Here is a 16,382-nt window from a genome sequence, read left to right as displayed (position 1 = left end):
AGTCATGATAGGGTGCAGTGATGACACAAAAAATTACTAGGTATCCCCCCTTACCCCCGTCCCTGTCCCTGTCTTGTTTTTAAACGATGAGAGAAGGGCTACACCTGGGTGGAGAGAGATTGTAAAACAGAAATAGTTGCTTTATGCGTGCTGTACTTTACGACATGACACGTCATGATGTAACGGAGGGTCCGTTTTTTTCTCAACTTTTCTCCAATACTATAGTAACACTCGTCGTTGGAATGAGGTGAGGACAAATGAGCAGCGTGTTAAGTGTCCATATTGTTTTAATAAGAATAGTGAACACTTAAACAAAAACAATAAAACGATAATGAACAGTCCTGAATGGTGAAATAAAACACAGAACAGAAAATAATCACCCACACCACACAGGTGGGAAAAGGCTACCTAAGTATGATTCTCAATCAGAGACAACGATCGACACCTGCCTCTGATTGAGAACCATACCAGGCCAAACACACAACTACAACATAGACAAAAGAACATAGACTACTACTACTAACCCACCCAACTCACGCCCTGACCATACTAAAACAAAAGACATAACAAAAGAACTAAGGTCAGAACGTGACAACTATAGAGCCAATAATTACCATGTCGATCAACGCTTGAATAGAAACGTAGTTCACACCCCCGATTTTGAAGTCAACACATGCGCTACAGTCCCATTAGTTTCTTTGCAGCCTAGTTTGAATGTTGCGGTTGCACACATTTGTACGGAATGGGGTGAGTTTGCATTAGCTATCTGGACACTGAATCCAACTGCTGGAGCTCTGTTAACCACCTGACAAAGTATTACTAACTAAACAATTACTGTCTAATCAAGTACTATCAAAATATATTTAAAAAAATGACTAATAAAGATAGCATGGCTAGTATGACGTTAACTACTTTTGGTAACGTCAGCTCAATTAGCTAGCTAACGTTACGTTACCTGAGGTAAAAAAAAACTAAGCTGGATAGCTGTTAATATTGTTTCAAATTTATAGAAGATGGACATATTGAAGATGCAGCTCAACAAACACAGACGGTTGTTGTATTTGAAGGAGTAAGTGAATAGATTTTGTGTATGTGTGTGTTTACAATACAATTATTTAGCATCTAGCTACATAGATGGGTTGGCTGACAACAACATCACGAAAACGATGTGCGCGCTTTCATGGGGCATAACATGCTGACCAGACCGGTCGCGTGCACGAGCGTCGTAAGATAAATTTAGAAATCTATGGTATTCAATTATTGCACCCACACTGCTCGCGCGCGCCAACGAGCGTCTGCGTTGCCAAGGGCTAAAATAGAAGTCAGTTCTATTTCTGACGTGGATCGCACTGCAAGTCCCGCCTCTCTCATCTCCTCATTGGTTTATAGAAGCAGGTACCCACGTGCCATCTCCTCATTGGTTATACCCACCTGGGTGATTGATAGACAAACTGTTTTGCCGGTCGTCGTGGTAATACAATGAAAAGTGTAGACGCCAATCACCATATAAGTACAAAGATGAAAAAAAAGGCCGGAAGGAGGAGAGATGACTAGAAACGATTTGGTTGGCCGTTTTATGTGTGGATTAATTGGTCCGAGTAGAGGACCTTGTGCATTTCAGGTAAAATAACAACTCAATGTTTATATCCCAGGACAAATGAGCTAGCAACAGCAAGCTATCTAAATAGGACAAATTAGCTAGCAAGTGCAAGCTAGCGAAATAGGACAAATTAGCTAGCAAGTGCAAGCTAACTAGCTATATTGCCATACATGTTTAATGCTTTTCGACCTGTCCCCAAAGTAATGTCATTTGTTCAGAGTTTGTTTTGATATTCTAACCTGCGTGTCGTGATCGCATTTGTGGTAGGGGGACAAAATAAATGTGTGCACGATAGCGCACGCGCGCAGCCGGTTTGGGTTCCGTGTCAAGTCAACCTGTTGTAATTCTGAATGGCCAGATATCTAGCAAGAATGACACTGCCATGTGTGGGAATCATGAGTGGTTTATTTCAGCATGTTTCATTATGTTGTTGATACCATGTCTTGTTTTGACTGATTTCATGTCAATGTAAATATGCCAAACATTCGCTAGTTATTTAACCAACAACTGTAACAATGTATTTGAAACAACAAGTGGTCATTGTGCAAATGTATTTCTTTTCAATAAAACACAACCATCTACACCAACCTCATCTGCAGTAATGTGGCCAACATCAACATGAGACAATTTTTTTTATTGCCAATCAAATATTGAACATGGTTTATTTAAACATTGCAACAAAATGATAAATACTTTTTCCAACAAATTGTTCTTAATGGAAAGTTATGATAGTTATGCACTTGTAAGTTGTACTTGATAATATATACAAAAACATTATTGACACGATATTCCATGGGTTTACAGACCACAATCCATTGAATTAATATTAAGAAGTGTTAATTATTTGGCCGTCAGGAGAGCACAGCTCATGGAAGAAAGCAGTGAGATATGCAGCATATAGAGTTATGTTTCGGCAAAATGTTAATTGCTAGCGTGCGGGGTGTTCCATTTTATTTGCGCAGGGATCTTTGGGGCTGAGCCCCCGGATGTTCAGGATGTCTCGTGACGTACCAGGACCCAAGCACCACCAGTGCAGGGCAGCAGCGAATCAAGGTAGAAAAATAACCTGCACAAATCAGAACTGACAGAGACTGGGCGCAATCGAGCGGATCACTTTTGTCAGGTCATCGCCAATTATGTGTATAAACCCTGGATGACTGACACTGGGCGATATGTTTTGTTTGTAAATAAAAACTGGTGTGCTGCATCAAGAGAAGGAAATGGTAAACTGACCTCATGTTAAGCTGTCGACCCTTTTATCTACATATAGTTCTCATCCAGACATTATCATGTCTCCATCCCTCCACAATTTAATTCAAAGGGCTTTATTGACATGGGAAACATACATGCCAACACCACTCTGGCACTCAACAAACTGTATGAGGCCGTTAAGCAAACCAGAATCCGCTCACCCAGAGGCATCGTTTCTGTTGGGGGGAAACTTTAACACATCTCTTGCGCCACTAGAGGGCGCTTAAAACTAGTCAAAAAGAGAACCGTCTCTCTCAGAAGCTTGGCTGGTGTGTAAAACCTGCGAATTCAGACATAGAGGTGTAATGGGTTCACACTCAAAAGTGTCTCATAAATCTTACTTCATTATTGCGGTTTTTTTTCTTTTTTCTACTGCATCAGGGATAGCGTACACAAACGTTTCAGCTCTACAGCCTTCTTCAATGTGTCGTATTAAATATTCTGCTAATGTCTTCTATCATGTAAATGACGTATAATTGCATGAAATGCGTTTATAAAAAGGACATTCTAAAAACGCGTCTGCTCAACGGTGTGCCACTACGCAAATGCGATTTATAGATGTATGCAATGCTTTATAATAAAGGGATATTATCAACACCCTACGAACTCAAAACATCTTCCAGCGGCCATGCAGATAAACAGTGCCTTCAGAAAGTATTTAAAATGTTGTTGTTAGTCTGAATATAACATGTGTTACATTTAGATGTTGTGTCACTGGCCTACACACAACACCCCATAATATCAAAGTGGAATTATGTTTTTAGAAATGTTTACAAATAAAAAATGAAAAGCTGAAAGGTCTTGAGTCAATAAGTATTCAACCCCTTTGTTATAAGAAGCCTAAATAAGTTCAGGAGTAAAAATGTGCTTAACTCACTCTGTGCAACAATATTGTTGAACATGATTTTTGACTGACTACCTCATCTCTGTACCCCACACATGCAATTATCTGTAAGGTCACTCAGCCGAGCAGTGAATTTAAACACAGATTCATCCATAAAGACAAGGGAGGTTTTCCAATGCCTCGCACAGAAGGGCATCTATTGGTAGGTAGGTAAACAAAACAAAAACAGACATTGAATATCTCTTTAAACATGGTGATTTTATTAATTACACTTCGAATACACCCAGTCACTACAGAGATACAGGCGTCCTTTCTAACTCAGTTGCCGGAGAGAAAAGAAACTCCTCAGGGATTTAACCCTCAGGCCAATGATGACTTTAAAAACAGTTACAGAGTTTAATGGCTGTTACAGGAGGAAACTGAGGATGGCTCAACAACATTGTAGTTACTCCACCATTCTAACCTAAATGTGAAAAGAAGGAAGCCTGTACATATAAACAAATATTCCAAAACATGCATCCTGTTTGCAACAAGACACAAAAAAAATACTGCACAAAATGTGGCAAAGAAATTAACTTTATGTCCTGAATATAAAGCGTTATGTTTGGGGCAAATCCAACACATCACAGAGTACCACTCTCCATATTTTCAAGCATGGTGGTGGCTGCATCATGTTATGGGTATGCTTGTCATCAGCAAGGACTTGGGATTTTTTTATTTTGAGAAAAATAAATGTAATAGAGCTCAGCACAGACAAAATCCTAGAGGAAAACCTTGTTCAGTCTGCTTTCCAAATCAAATGTTATTGGTCACATGTCTCGAATACAACAGTGAAACGCTTACTCACGAGCCCATTCCCCACGGTGCAGAGTTAAAAGGTAAGACAAATATTTGCTAAATAAAAAAAGGAAACAGTAACACAATAGAAACAATAACGAGGCAAAACACAAGGAGTACCGGGACCGATTTAATGTGGAGACGAAGTAACTGAGGTAATACAGTATGTACATGTGGGGAAGGGTAAAGTGACTAGGCAGAGTATGAGCAGCAGCGTGTGTGTGTGTGTGTGTGTGTGTGTGTGTGTGTGTGTGTGTGTGTGTGTGTGTGTGTGTGTGTGTGTGTGTGTGTGTGTGGTGCTTCATTCTATATCTGGAGGATTCCTGATATCTCCAGGAGTTATAAGTATAACTTTTTGTCTTTATCTGTTGTGGTCTAGTACTGTCTTTATCTGTTGTGGTCTAGTACTGTCTTTATCTGTTGTGGTCTAGTACTGTCTTTATCTGTTGTGGTCTAGTACTGTCTTTATCTGTTGTGGTCTAGTACTGTCTTTATCTGTTGTGGTCTAGTACTGTCTTTATCTGTTGTGGTCTAGTACTGTCTTTATCTGTTGTGGTCTAGTACTGTCTTTATCTGATCTGTTGTGGTCTAGTACTGTCTTTATCTGTTGTGGTCTAGTACTGTCTTTATCTGTTGTGGTCTAGTACTGTCTTTATCTGTTGTGGTCTAGTACTGTCTTTATCTGTTGTGGTCTAGTACTGTCTTTATCTGTTGTGGTCTAGTACTGTCTTTATCTGTTGTGGTCTAGTACTGTCTTTATCTGTTGTGGTCTAGTACTGTCTTTATCTGTTGTGGTCTAGTACTGTCTTTATCTGTTGTGGTCTAGTACTGTCTTTATCTGTTGTGGTCTAGTACTGTCTTTATCTGTTGTGGTCTAGTACTGTCTTTATCTGTTGTGGTCTAGTACTGTCTTTATCTGTTGTGGTCTAGTACTGTCTTTATCTGTTGTGGTCTAGTACTGTCTTTATCTGTTGTGGTCTAGTACTGTCTTTATCTGTTGTGGTCTAGTACTGTCTTTACCTGTTGTGGTCTAGTACTGTCTTTATCTGTTGTGGTCTAGTTCTGTCTTTATCTGTTGTGGTCTAGTACTGTCTTTATCTGTTGTGGTCTAGTACTGTCTTTATCTGTTGTGGTCTAGTACTGTCTTTATCTGTTGTGGTCTAGTACTGTCTTTATCTGTTGTGGTCTAGTACTGTCTTTTGTCTTTATCTGTTGTGGTCTAGTACTGTCTTTATCTGTTGTGGTCTAGTACTGTCTTTATCTGTTGTGGTCTAGTACTGTCTTTATCTGTTGTGGTCTAGTACTGTCTTTATCTGTTGTGGTCTAGTACTGTCTTTATCTGTTGTGGTCTAGTACTGTCTTTATCTGGTGTGGTCTAGTACTGTCTCTATCTGTTGTGGTCTAGTACTGTCTTTATCTGTTGCGGTCTAGTACTGTCTTTTTGTCTTTATTTGTTGTGGTCTAGTACTGTCTTTATCTGTTGTGGTCTAGTACTGTCTTTATCTGGTGTGGTCTAGTACTGTCTTTACCTGTTGTGGTCTAGTACTGTCTTTACCTGTTGTGGTCTAGTACTGGCTTTACCTGTTGTGGTCTAGTACTGTCTTTACCTGTTGTGGTCTAGTACTGTCTTTACCTGTTGTGGTCTAGTACTGTCTCTTTGCTAGCTAGGACGATCTACTTTAAGTGCTGCCTGTCTTCCCAGTGGTCTACTTGGTGTGTGAACTGCTGACTGCTCCTAAGTTGTGTCAGTGGAGGCTCCTCAGAGGAGAAAAGGGAGGACCATCCTCAGTGAATTTCATACAAAAATAAAAAATAGTAAGACATTTAAACAGTTTCCTCTGTAGATAAAACTATACTAAATAAATTCAGGTCACCAAATAATTGATTAAAACACATTGTTTTGCAATGAAGGTCTACAGTAGTGTAACGATGTTGGTCTGAGGAAGAAGGTGAGGACCAAAGTGCGGCGCAGCACGTGTTCGTCATTTATTAAATAGAACTGAACACTAAATACAAAGTAACAAAAAGAACAACCGAAACAGCTCCATCAGGTGCATAACACAAAAACAGAAAGCAACAACCCACAAGCACCAGGGGAGAAAAGGCTACCTAAGTATGGTTCTCAATCAGAGACAACGATAGACAGCTGCCTCTGATTGGGAACCATACCAGGCCTAAACACATAGAAATAGAAAACATAGAACAAAAACATAGAATGCCCACCCCAACTCACGCCCTGACCAAACCAAAATAGAGACATAAAAAAGGAACTAAGGTCAGGACGTGACAAGTAGCCTCAACAGCACTCTGTAGGGTAGCACCATGGTGTAGCCGGAGGACAGCTAGCTTCCATCCTCCTCTGGATACATTGACTTCACTAAAAATCCTAGGAGGCTCATGGTTCTTTTCCTCTTCCACAGTAATTATGACAACTTCCGGGGGACATTCTCTAACCTATCAGAGCTCTTGCAGCATGAACCGACATGTTGTCCACCCAATCAAAGGATCAGAGAATAAATCTAGTACTGAAAACATAAGCTACAGCTAGCTAGCACTGCAGTGTATAACATGTGGCAAGCAGTTGACTCACAGAGAAAGACAATAGTTGAACAGATTTGAACAAATTAATTTCTTCAAAAATGGAGAAGCTAGAGAGAGCTATGTTTTGTCATTTTACTTTCTCTTCCTTAGCTAGAAAATGCAGCTAGCTAGTTTAGCCTACTCAAACACCTGGCTCAAACAGAGGGATGCTATGTTAGCTAGCTGGCTATAACAGAGGGATGCTATGTTGCTAGCTGGCTATAACAGAGGGATGCTATGTTAGCTAGCTGGCTATAACAGAGGGATGCTATGTTAGCTAGCTGGCTATAACAGAGGGATGCTATGTTAGCTAGCTGGCTATAACAGAGGGATGCTATGTTAGCTAGCTGGCTATAACAGATGGATGCTATGTTAGCTGGCTGGCTATGACTATCCAACACAACACTGGAACTCTTCCAAGTCAAGGTAAGCTTTTGGTTTGACTAATTGTGCTAAACTTCTTACTGACTGTATACTGTAACGTTACTGCATGATTGTAGCGGATTTACTAACACGTTAGTTCTATTAGTTATGTTGACTATGATGTTACTTTAGCTAATATGAGGACAACGATGTTGGCTGTGTGTAGCGGTTATGATAGGGTTTGGCTTGGAAAGTTTTTTTTCACCTGGTCACACACAGCTGATGTGTTGTGCATTGAAGTCCACAAGCGAAGGGAAAATGTGAGAGGAGGAGAGCGCGTAGATGCAAGAAGGAATTATACAACGTGGCTGCTATGAAAGTGAACTGTGTTTGTGTAATCAGGGGTGTATTCCTTCTGCCAATTCTGTTGAAAAACATGCACTGGTATTTTCCCTGAGTAAAAAAAGACAGGTGTATTTCCAGAGATTAACTCTAGGTGGCGATGATGACCAGTAATTCCAGCCAGACAGCCCTTTGTACTGTACTGTACCAGCAGGAACAATAGGAGCTATAGAGGAGGAAAAACACATTTTGCTCATATGGTGTCTAGGATTATGACCAATATGGAGTAGATTCAACACCATGTATGTTTGTTTGGTCTACTAAGTTAAACACTGTGTATTTGGGAGGGAGGGATGGATGGATAAAGATTGATACAGAGAGAGAAAGCGATGGAGAAAGATGGATGCAGAGAGATGCCTTGGTCCTCATTTATGATGGAGAAAGATGGATGCAGAGAGATGCCTTGGTCCTCATTTATGATGGAGAAAGATGGATGCAGAGAGATGCCTTGGTCCTCATTTATGATGGAGAAAGATGGATGCAGAGAGATGCCTTGGTCCTCATTTATGATGGAGAAAGATGGATGCAGATAGATGCCTTGGTCCTCATTTATGATGGAGAAAGATGGATGCAGAGAGATGCCTTGGTCCTCATTTATGATGGAGAAAGATGGATGCAGAGAGATGCCTTGGTCCTCATTTATGATGGCGAAAGTTGTTGAATATAAAATAAACGATTCGTAATTAGAGAATATTTCATATTAAAATGTCCATCACAGCAATGACTTCTCTTTGTGATGATGTCAATAAAGATAGCATTATAATAAAACAATACTTTCTATAAAGTATAAAGAAAATATACTATTTTAAAAATGTTACTTCCTACTATTTCTACATTAGTATACAAAATATATGTATATATGCATACTGTTGATGCTTATCAGTTATTTTTCTATAAATAATGTCCCCAAATTCCTTGGTTTTCCAGACATCCTAGTTTGAGTATTGTCAGATGTCCTGCTTATTTCCTGATGACCTGTTGTGTCTGCAGCTCTCGGCTAGGAATTGTCTACATCTCCACACCCAGGAAACTGGACTGCCTCGGGTCTCTGTTCTGTCTCAATAGGGCGGCCATGTAGTGAATTAAGGAGCAGGGCTTGAACCAGTGACTCTGATGTTAGGCTGCATGGCAGGGCGCATTAATTAGGCCTGCCTTCTCGTGCCATCGAGTTCTAGACCTCTTGGTGGAGGGTGCAGGTATGGTTACATTGACACACAGACACAGACAGTGGGACGTTTCACTAGTAAAGTTTCTCTCTGGGACGTCAATGCTGCTGGTAACTTCACAGGAGAATCCCAGGATAACATCTACAGAGCCTTCAGAAAGTATTCATACCCCTTGACTTATTCCACATTTAGTTTTTACTGCCTGAACTGCCCCCCCCCCCCCCCCCCCCACACACACACACACACACACACACACACACACACACACACATCTACACACAATAATGAGAAAGTGAAAACATGTTTTTAGAAATGTTTGAAAATGGACTGAAAATGAAATATACAGAAATATCTTATATACATTTATTTCAATATTTTATTCATACCCCTGAGTTAATACTTTGTATAAAAAAGTGCCTTTGGCGTTTGATTACAGCTGTGATTCTTTCTGGGTAAGTCTCTAAGAGTGATTACAGCTGTGATTCTTTCTGGGTAAGTCTCTAAGAGTGATTACAGCTGTGAGTCTTTCTGGGTAAGTCTCTAAGAGTGATTACAGCTGTGAGTCTTTCTGGGTAAGTCTCTAAGAGTGATTCCAGCTGTGAGTCTTTCTGGGTAAGTCTCTAAGAGTGATTACAGCTGTGATTCTTTCTGGGTAAGTCTCTAAGAGTGATTACAGCTGTGAGTCTTTCTGGGTAAGTCTCTAAGAGTGATTACAGCTGTGAGTCTTTCTGGGTAAGTCTCTAAGAGTGATTCCAGCTGTGAGTCTTTCTGGGTAAGTCTCTAAGAGTGATTACAGCGGTGATTCTTTCTGGGTAAGTCTCTAAGAGTGATTACAGCTGTGATTCTTTCTGGGTAAGTCTCTAGGAGTGATTACAGCTGTGTGTCTTTCTGGGTAAGTCTCTAAGAGTGATTACAGCTGTGAGTCTTTCTGGGTAAGTCTCTAAGAGTGATTACAGCTGTGATTCTTTCTGGGTAAGTCTCTAAGAGTGATTACAGCTGTGTGTCTTTCTGGGTAAGTCTCTAAGAGTGATTACAGCTGTGAGTCTTTCTGGGTAAGTCTCTAAGAGTGATTACAGCTGTGAGTCTTTCTGGGTAAGTCTCTAAGAGTGATTACAGCTGTGAGTCTTTCTGGGTAAGTCTCTAAGAGTGATTACAGCGGTGAGTCTTTCTGGGTAAGTCTCTAAGAGCGATTACAGCGGTGAGTCTTTCTGGGTAAGTCTCTAAGAGTGATTACAGCTGTGAGTCTTTCTGGGTAAGTCTCTAAGAGTCATTACAGCTGTGAGTCTTTCTGGGTACGTCTCTAAGAGTGATTACAGCTGTGAGTCTTTCTGGGTAAGTCTCTAAGAGTGATTACAGCGGTGAGTCTTTCTGGGTAAGTCTCTAAGAGTGATTACAGCTGTGAGTCTTTCTGGGTAAGTCTCTAAGAGCGATTACAGCGGTGAGTCTTTCTGGGTAAGTCTCTAAGAGCGATTACAGCGGTGAGTCTTTCTGGGTAAGTCTCTAAGAGTGATTACAGCTGTGAGTCTTTCTGGGTAAGTCTCTAAGAGTCATTACAGCTGTGAGTCTTTCTGGGTACGTCTCTAAGAGTGATTACAGCTGTGAGTCTTTCTGGGTAAGTCTCTAAGAGTGATTACAGCGGTGAGTCTTTCTGGGTAAGTCTCTAAGAGCTTTACACACCTGGATTGTTTCATTATTTTATCTAACCTTTATTTAATTAGGCAAGTCAGTTAATACACATCAGTGAAGTTTTCCCAATACTTTTGGTTCCTCTTAAATGGGGGGGGGGGGGGGGTACAGATAAAAATATCTGTAATATGGATGAAAATACCCTCAAATTAAAGATGACAGTCAGCACTTTGTATCCTTTCAAATCCAAAGTGTTGGAGTACAGAGCCACAACAACAAGAAATATTTCACTATTCCAATACTTCAGTTCATTACTTTATGACTCTCAGCCAGAGGTGGCAAGCAGGGCATAGCCAACGAGGATTCAGTCAGAGGTGGCAACCCAGCAAGCAGGGCATAGCCAACGAGGATTCAGTCAGAGGTGGCAACCCAGCAAGCAGGGCATAGGAGTGATTTCAAAAGCCATGCCGCTAATAAAATGGTTTTAACGGGAATTACATGGAGCTCTTCCCTGAGAGCCAGGAGGCGATCTGTATTAAGGCAAACATCCTCCACACCTGTTCTTTTCGGTCCGCCAGTCAGTCCCATGTCCTAAGGATATCCGTTCATCAGCCGAGGTTATGACACCAGAAATAAACACACGATACAGCTGACATGGACTACCTGGTTGGCTCATTCGTAACGTCATTATCGCCAACCTACATGAACGAGCGGTTTAGAATGTAATGCTTAATATTACCAGTAGATGACGCCACATTCTTTCTTTTTTTCTTTTTTTTTTTGCTCCCATTTTTCCAATGTCTTGATTTTGTAATTGTGTCTTGACCGCATGGTCCGGTAGACAAAGCAAGGTGGAGGCAATGCGCTGAGCTCACACTTTGCAGCGGACAGAACAATTCAATAGCCTATGTTTTCTTTGGCTATAAATGACAACAACAACAACAACAACAACAACAACAACCACAAGCTGTATTTGTTTTGCAAGAACATGACAAAATAATATTTGAGAAATATATTTTTAAATGTGTAAGTCTTATTTGTTCCATAAACCTACCGCTCAAAATATAGATATAAACTATTATTATTAGCACCAAGAAATACGTCTCTTCATATCTTCCTTGTTCAGGACCGAAATGTAAGAGATTGAATTGTAAAAGCAACAGTTTCTTATGAATTCAACAGAGCGTTTGTACTGTGTGTGTCTGGTCATAGACAAGAAGCAGCTCATCCTCTCTTAACGGGGAGACCGCGCTTTGTTCACTTTCATTGTCTCTAATTCATTCATTTAAATCAGTTTCATCCATGTGGATGAAGAAAAACAAGACAAAAACTGATCATGTAAATACAGAGTTTCCCGTTGTACCATGAACTGTGTGTTATTGCTTTCTTGTTGAAGATGTGTATCTGATGCAATAGATGTATGGAGTTGACAAAGAAAATAAGGCACTGATAAATAAAATACAATTTAAAAAAATTAAAAAGCAAATATCATTGTGTGATATAATTTAGCCCACAGACAGTTGTTTTCTTGAGATCAAGAAAACAAGCACGTGGGTGTGTAGCTCATTTGGTTATTGGCACGCGGAGACCACTTGTTATTTTGGCATCAGAACGCTTGGAATGGAGAAGCACAACCCTTTTACGCAACATACCACTTCATAAATCAACAGATTTCTTTGTTCCTAGAAGAACATGCAACACACGCCCCGACATTTGCATATAGTGCCTACATAAGGTACCCGGGCTGAACTGAAATCCTATCAGTTAAGAATATGAATGGCCAATAAAAATAACTTCATGGTGTAGGCTATTCTGTCTATCTGTTTTGAAGACAAGTCCCTTTAGGTGAAGGAGAAGGGGTCAATCTTTCTCCAAACAGCAAGAAAAATCAATAGGCTCATTAATCAAAGTCCGTGTTCTTTAACTACCAGGAGTCACCTTCCAATCAGGGCAGAGAGAAAGCATTATGATATCATCCCTGTAGCCAGTCTCCGGGTGAGTTAGACCTGGCTTTGTTTGAGCTTGCAGGGAGAGCTACTGTATTTGGAGATGAGGAGAGACGGAGAAGAAGCATGGTCGTAGGGCGGGGTTTGGGTCTCTGGATCTCACGTCTCCTCCCGCCGCCGCCTCTGATAGGATTACAGTTCAGCCCGGTTACCAAGTCGGGGAGCTTTTTCACACAAACAGTTAACGCCCACCCACTGAACCGGGAAAGTCGCTTCGAACCAAACAGCGTGCTTCACATTCAACAGTCTATTCAGTAATCGCCCAACGCAAAGGAGCGCTCATTATAGAACAGTTTGAGAGAGCGACAGAGAGAGAAGTTGAATGAACAACACTTTCGTTTGTTTCTCGCAGGATTTAAGGATATTTAAACGGACTTCTAGTCTTTTTAACAACGTTTTGCAATATTTATATTTTTTCCTCAGTCAAAAAGCCAATTTTGATTTATATTCTCTATTTGGGACCGTTACATAAAGTGATTGAAAACGTTTGGACGCGTCATCTCTGAACAATCTCAAGAAACTGCTGAGTGCACGCAAACATGCCGTCGCTTCTAGATTGAACAGGTTAGCTCGGATTTCCGTTAAGTATTTACAACTATTTGTGACTGGGCACCGGACAGGCAGACTTTACCTCAGATGCACCTCACATACATGACAGACCCCGTTTAGAGCGCAGAGGAGAGCGAGGAACAAAAACATACCGGCTCAAACCAAACAAACCGTTTGTAGTTTGACAGTTAGAGGCGGTTATGCCAGCCGCTGACTTCGACATGGTGGTTGACAGTCCCCGGTTACACGGGGGTAAAGCCCCCGCCTCTACCCCCAACAACGAGAACGTTGTCCCGGCTTCCCTAAGCAGTCCTGCCGTGGATATCCTGCGGAACTTCTACCATACCAAGCGTGTGGGAAACTACTTGATCGGGAGGAAACTTGGAGAGGGCTCCTTCGCTAAAGTCCGAGAGGGACTTCATGCCATGACCGGAGAGAAGGTAGGCTAGTTGACAGTACTGGAACTTAAAGTTACGTTTTTGTTGATGGATGGATACATTTGGATACATTTGTTGGGCTTTGTTTGGTTCCTTTCTCTAAAGTTACAATAGTGATAGAAATCGTCCCATTTTGCCATGCATGTGGAAATCATTATTTTGGATGTTGAAATGTAAGTGACCAATCTTGCTATAGGATGTATTAGACATTTTGACAACTTTAGTAGCTGCTTAAATTAGACTACTTAATTACCTAATTATAACATGGTTACAATAGCCTCCTAATAAACACTTAAACATGTAAATAGCCACTTCACATTCCAATGTGATGTCATGCCATTGATATATTCTGTCACGTTTAATGTACTATAGAATGGCACATCGCTGCAGCGGATAGATGACGTAGTCCGGTACATAGTCATCATGTTTTGCCGGGGTCGATAATGATACGTCCCCCAGCAACAATAAATTAAATGTCGCTGAAACAGAAGAGGGAACTACCAACAAAGAGTCACTGACCAACAATCAAAACGAAACAGGTGGGGTTTTAGGAGGGGTTTTGAAAATTGACTTAGCAACAACAACTGGGACCTAAAGTACACCCACCATGAGCATCCCACTAAATTTGCCGGAGAAGAGGCAGACAAAAGAAAAAACTCCCACAGCAAACTTAAAGACAGGAAGCAAACCTAAAAGGGATCGCAAAACAAAATAATATAAAGGATTGCTAAAGGTGTTGACTCTCCACATCTCTCAAGGCATTAACGAGATGACAACCAGCACAGGTGTAACACATACTGACTGAAGAGGTGACACCAATCGGTGCGCCCTACGTGCCAACGAGCTATATGTGCTAACGAGCTATACGTGCCAACGAGCTATATGTGCTAACGAGCTATATGTGCTAACGAGCTATATGTGCCAACGAGCTATACGTGCTAACGAGCTATACGTGCTAACGAGCTATATGTGCTAACGAGCTATATGTGCTAACGAGCTATACGTGCTAACGAGCTATACGTGCCAACGAGCTATACGTGCCAACGAGCTATATGTGCTAACGAGCTATACGTGCCAACGAGCTATATGTGCTAACGAGCTATATGTGCTAACGAGCTATATGTGCCAACGAGCTATATGTGCTAACGAGCTATATGTGCTAACGAGCTATATGTGCCAACCAGCTATATGTGCCAACGAGCTATATGTGCCAACGAGCTATATGTGCCAACGAGCTATATGTGCTAACGAGCTATATGTGTAACCTCAAAACATCAATGGAAAAACCAAAACCTGTAACAATAACCCGATGCTACCTTATTTCACAACTCATAATGACACGAGGTATGATGTACACATGCAACCCTATTGTAATAAGGACACATTCATTATGAATGGGCTCCTATAGCAGGGATGTTAATCAGCACAGTGGGAGTGTACACCCACACACACTCTCCTGCCCAAAACACAGCTTGAATATTATCAATATTTACTGTAGTGCCTGTTCTGTACCATGTGGTGGGTAGTGGCTGTGCTGTGCTGTGTTGAGCTGTACTGTTCTGTGTTGCGCTGTGCTGTGTTGTGCTGTGTTGTGTTTTGTGTTGAGCTGTGCTGTGTTGAGCTGTGCTGTGCTGTGTTGAGCCGTGTTGAGCTGTGCTGTGTTGTGTTGAGCTGTGCTGTGTTGATCTGTGCTGTGTTGATCTGTGCTGTGTTGAGCTGTGCTGTGTTGAGCTGTGCTGTGTTGAGCTGTGCTGTACTGTGTTGTGTTGAGCTGCGCTGTGTTGAGCTGTGTTGTGTTGACCTGTGCTCTCTAGAGAGATCTCCTCCTCTGAAACAGACTGTCCTAATGAATAGACCAGCCCGAAAGTAGAAAATAGACCAGCCCATGAGAAAGTAGAAAATAGACCAGCCCATGAGAAAGTAGAAAATAGACCAGCCCATGAGATAGTAGAAAATAGACCAGCCCATGAGAAAGTAGAAAATAGACCAGCCCATGAGATAGTAGAAAATAGACCAGCCCATGAGATAGTAGAAAATAGACCAGCCCATGAGATAGTAGAAAATAGACCAGCCCATGAGAAAGTAGAAAATAGACCAGACCATGATAAAGTGGCGCGGGTACTTACATATGAATTGATGTCTTTGATAAGTGTGTGTGTGTGTGTGTTTCGTCGTCAACGCACGGCTGTGATATGGGCTACCATTGGCCACTGGTTGCCTTTGTCTCTCTGGGCTCTCTGTGGTGCAGCCAAAAGCATTTGCATATTACAAAAACACATACCCCTTTTCCTCACTGTGTGTGCGCGCGTGTCTGTATGTGTTTTTCACTGTGTGTGTGTGTGTGTGTGTGTATATATGTGTGTGTTTTTTTCTCACTATGTGTGTGTGTGTGTGTGTGTGTTTTTTTCCCACAATGTGTGTGTGTTTTTCTCACTATGTGTGTGTGTTTTTTTCCCACAATGTGTGTGTGTTTTTCTCACTATGTGTGTGTGTTTTTCTCACTATGTGTGTGTGTGTGTGTGTTTTTCTCACTATGTGTGTGTGTTTTTCTCACTATGTGTGTGTGTTTTTCCCACTATGTGTGTGTGTTTTTCTCACTATGTGTGTGTGTTTTTCCCACTATGTGTGTGTGTTTTTCCCACTATGTGTGTGTGTTTTTCTCACTATGTGTGTGTGTGTGTGTGTGTGTGTTTGTGTGACCTGAAATTCCTATTTAGAATA

The 16,382-nt window shown here is 41.2% G+C and overlaps 1 protein-coding gene across 1 annotated transcript in view; it reads left to right on the top strand.

Moving 5' to 3' along the window:
- The first annotated feature begins 12,868 nt into the window (after positions 1–12,868).
- Positions 12,869–16,382, top strand: part of LOC109881485 (hormonally up-regulated neu tumor-associated kinase homolog A) — a 30,321-nt gene continuing 26,807 nt past the window's right edge. Inside the window, 1 exon segment of the mRNA XM_031809094.1 lies at positions 12,869–13,664. Coding sequence (XP_031664954.1) covers positions 13,425–13,664 — 240 coding nt within the window. The 5' untranslated portion in view covers positions 12,869–13,424.

This window comes from Oncorhynchus kisutch, linkage group LG29 (assembly GCF_002021735.2).
Source record: "Oncorhynchus kisutch isolate 150728-3 linkage group LG29, Okis_V2, whole genome shotgun sequence".
Lineage (NCBI taxonomy): Eukaryota > Metazoa > Chordata > Actinopteri > Salmoniformes > Salmonidae > Oncorhynchus > Oncorhynchus kisutch.
This window is presented reverse-complemented; position numbering and strand designations above follow the sequence as displayed.